Source organism: Morone saxatilis, unplaced genomic scaffold (assembly GCF_004916995.1).
Source record: "Morone saxatilis isolate NCDOM2014 unplaced genomic scaffold, NCSU_SB_2.0 Contig24, whole genome shotgun sequence".
Taxonomy (NCBI): Eukaryota; Metazoa; Chordata; class Actinopteri; family Moronidae; genus Morone; species Morone saxatilis.
Window position 1 is genome coordinate 10978344 of NW_023339807.1, and position 3223 is coordinate 10981566.

The 3223-nt window shown below is 35.3% G+C and overlaps 1 protein-coding gene across 1 annotated transcript in view; it reads left to right on the top strand.

The window, feature by feature from the left end:
• LOC118335384 (secretagogin-like) overlaps positions 1-2425 on the top strand; it is a 10579-nt gene extending 8154 nt beyond the window's left edge. The window contains exons 10-11 of the mRNA XM_035671632.1: positions 1208-1276; positions 1872-2425. Of these exons, the coding sequence (XP_035527525.1) occupies positions 1208-1276; positions 1872-2000 (198 nt within the window). The 3' untranslated portion in view covers positions 2001-2425. The remainder of the gene's footprint in view (positions 1-1207; positions 1277-1871) is intronic.
• Positions 2426-3223: the final 798 nt, after the last annotated feature.

A 3223-nucleotide genomic window follows, 5' to 3' on the forward strand; every position in this document is an offset into this window, starting at 1 on the left:
TTCAAATTGCTTTTTTATAAATGTCTTATGAAAGTACAGCACCCCTTTATAGCACAACGGGAGTAATTCTTTATATTTTACAAGCTTTGCAGTCCAGGAAGAGATCACTAAACATTTTCCATTCCCAATTCATTCGCACAAATTTGCATAACGTGTGGCGAGAAGGTGCAGAAGAGGACTTGGTACAGCAACAGTGAATCCAATTAGTTCTCTTACCTCTGTAATGAAACATATTAAATAAAGTACCCATTATGTTGTCAAGTCACACTCTGGGAGGATGAGTTAACTCTGTCAGACTCATTCACAGTACAGCTCCAGATAGTCAGGAGTCACTGATAAGCTTCCCCTATTCTATAAAATCCTATTTATGTCTTCTACATTGTCAAGTGGTGAATTAACTAATGGCTCATTTGGACCCTTTTTATTCTGCCTGCACTTACTTTAATGTTCACAGAAGCTTTGTGAGAAGTGTCCTGTGGTCACAGTCATACCAGCCAACTCTGGCTCCTCAAGCTATTAGTTGGGGAATAAAGTAATTCTCCAAGTTCCATTATAGTTAATAGTGTAAAGTTGAAATTCTTTAATATGCACATCATTTTGATACATTTTTAAGGTCAAGGACAGCTCTTTTAATGTCACTGGAGAATCAACACTATTGAAACATTGTGATCTACAGTGATACTAGAGTCTGTCAGTCACATGTTTCACACCATGGCGGCTTTTTAATGCACTGAAACTAACAACACAGCAAGTGGCACCAGTTTCAGGTTTTGCAAAGTTTTTATGTTAACAGTTAGTTTTAACAGTTAACAGCAGGCTTTCACACAACATTTCTTGATCCCGCAGAAGGTGAAAATACGCAGAAAGTTACAAATTTAAACTTTGAAGAGCCTTAGGCTATTTTACTTACTTACTGCAGTGAGAAGGAAGGACAGAAACATCCTATTTTTCCTACAGTGTGAGCATATCAAGTAGAACTGATGAACGTCTGGGTCAAATCATGTTGTATGTAACCTGAAGGTGGATATTTGAAATACATTTAATGTGAGCAGTGATATGATTAACAGTCAAACACTCCAGAATGCTTACTATGGATATCCACAATGCATGCTGGGATGTGTCACACACACACTGAATAATGGGAGGAGGATGTAAATTAGATTAAATAATCCACACTTTTATTTCCTGCCTCTCTTTCTCTGTTCAGAGTAAGACAGGAGCACTGGAGGGTCCCGAGGTGGACGGCTTTGTCAAAGACATGATGGGGCTGGTCAGGGTAAGACACTATATGCTGTACTGTGAACATGCTTTCTGACATTCAGATATATATAGATCAGATAGATCAGCCTTTTGCTTTATTTTTTTTACTTTTTACATTTTATAGACAAAATGATTTGTTGAATAATTGAGAATACTATCAGCAAATTATTAAATAATTAAACAAAAGTTGCAGCCCTACAACTCTCTATACTCTCTAACTACATCAACTGTGACTGAAAAACTGAGATATATTGATATAAGCACAGGACATTCTGCTGTGCAGGCAATGCAGCACCACAGCTGATTTCAAGATTAAATTTAAATCATGTTGTAAAATTAAGATTAAGAGGAATGGTTTTGCAGTCACAAGTATAACCTTCAACTAAAAGAGATAGTAAGAGATGATATTGTTTGGGACAGATGTTAATTGAGTTTGATGGATGTGGATGCGTATAAACGCTGGTAGTGTGGCGATATTGAACACTGACGATGTACACAAACTACTTCTGACTGAATTAACTTCATTAAGGCTAAAAAGCATTTGTGCTGCAAACAAACACATTCAGAGTTTAATGCCTTTCCGTCCCCTCTTCCCCTTCTGTCCTCCGCAGCCCGACATCACGAGCGCTGAGCTGGACACGCTGCGAGGCATTCTGCTGCGTCACTGTGACGTCAACAAGGATGGGAAGATCCAGAGAAACGAGCTAGCTCTGTGTCTGGGAGTCAAACCTAAACCTTAGTTAGAGAGTTATATAATGAAACACAATAATATAGAAACACAATTTGATGCTGTGTGATGAAAAACAAAATTAAATGAATGTACATTAAATTACTTTTAATGTGTTTCTTGTGCATGCTGTAGGCCAAAAAATAAAGAATGAGATGTGAATGTTTTTTTGGCTGAAATGATGTATGTCTGTGCTGTAAGGAATGTGCCATACTAATCAGTTTGTTAGTCAGTGAGCATGTAAGTTTAGATGGTGAAAACAGAAAGTTTTTCATTGTAATATAAAGTTTTCTTCTTTGAGTTTGGTGCTGGAGTACGTTGGCCATTACTGACGTTTGGCCGTTCGCATGTTTCTCTGCCAAAGAGGGCCGAAGTACAGTATGCTGTTGTAATTTCAATATACTGCTCTGTTGAGGAAATAAAACTATGAAGACAAGTGATGAGAATACTATTTTTTTCTTTGTCTCTTTTTTTTTGTTACTGTAATGGGACAGCTCTTTTAAATATGTGTACATTAAACAAAAAAAATAATCTACTATTTCCACTTACTGAGGGAAGTAGCGTTTTGATCTGATGATATAACAGAAATATACATAAAACATAAGTTAGTATTAGTCATATTTCTATAGATTTCATTCTATATTACAAATCATAATTGTATCATTTAAAAACATTCTTCTTAATATATTATGAATTAGTATTTAAATAGAATAAGCGCAGTGTTCATAAGCCGTTCCATTGGTACACTGGTATTTACTATAGAGCAGAAATGCTGTAGAAATATTAAATAAATCATGTAAATGATTCAAAACTAAAAATTTATGAGTCATTTTCAAAAAGCATACACTCAATTTAATCATGCTGTTTTTGATGTTTTTGATTTAAATGCAAGGAATGAAAACAATGCAATTGTTCCTTTGGATTTCACACTCTTCAATGACTCATTATATTTCCCTTTCAAACACACTTCAAGTGGCCGATGATTCACCAGCAGTGATGGAGACTGTTCTATTTATGGGGGACATACAGTATAATGTAATATGATTTTGCAAACTGAAAATTTCCATAGATATTTAATAAATATATAATAATTCACATCTCACAATGAAAAACAATGCTTCAGGTCATGTGAGCTAGATACTCTGTGTAAATGAATGTACAGTATATTTAGAAATGTAGAGGTTATCTTAGGGTCTAAACATTTAAACTAAACAGGTTCATCTCCACCAGATAAAC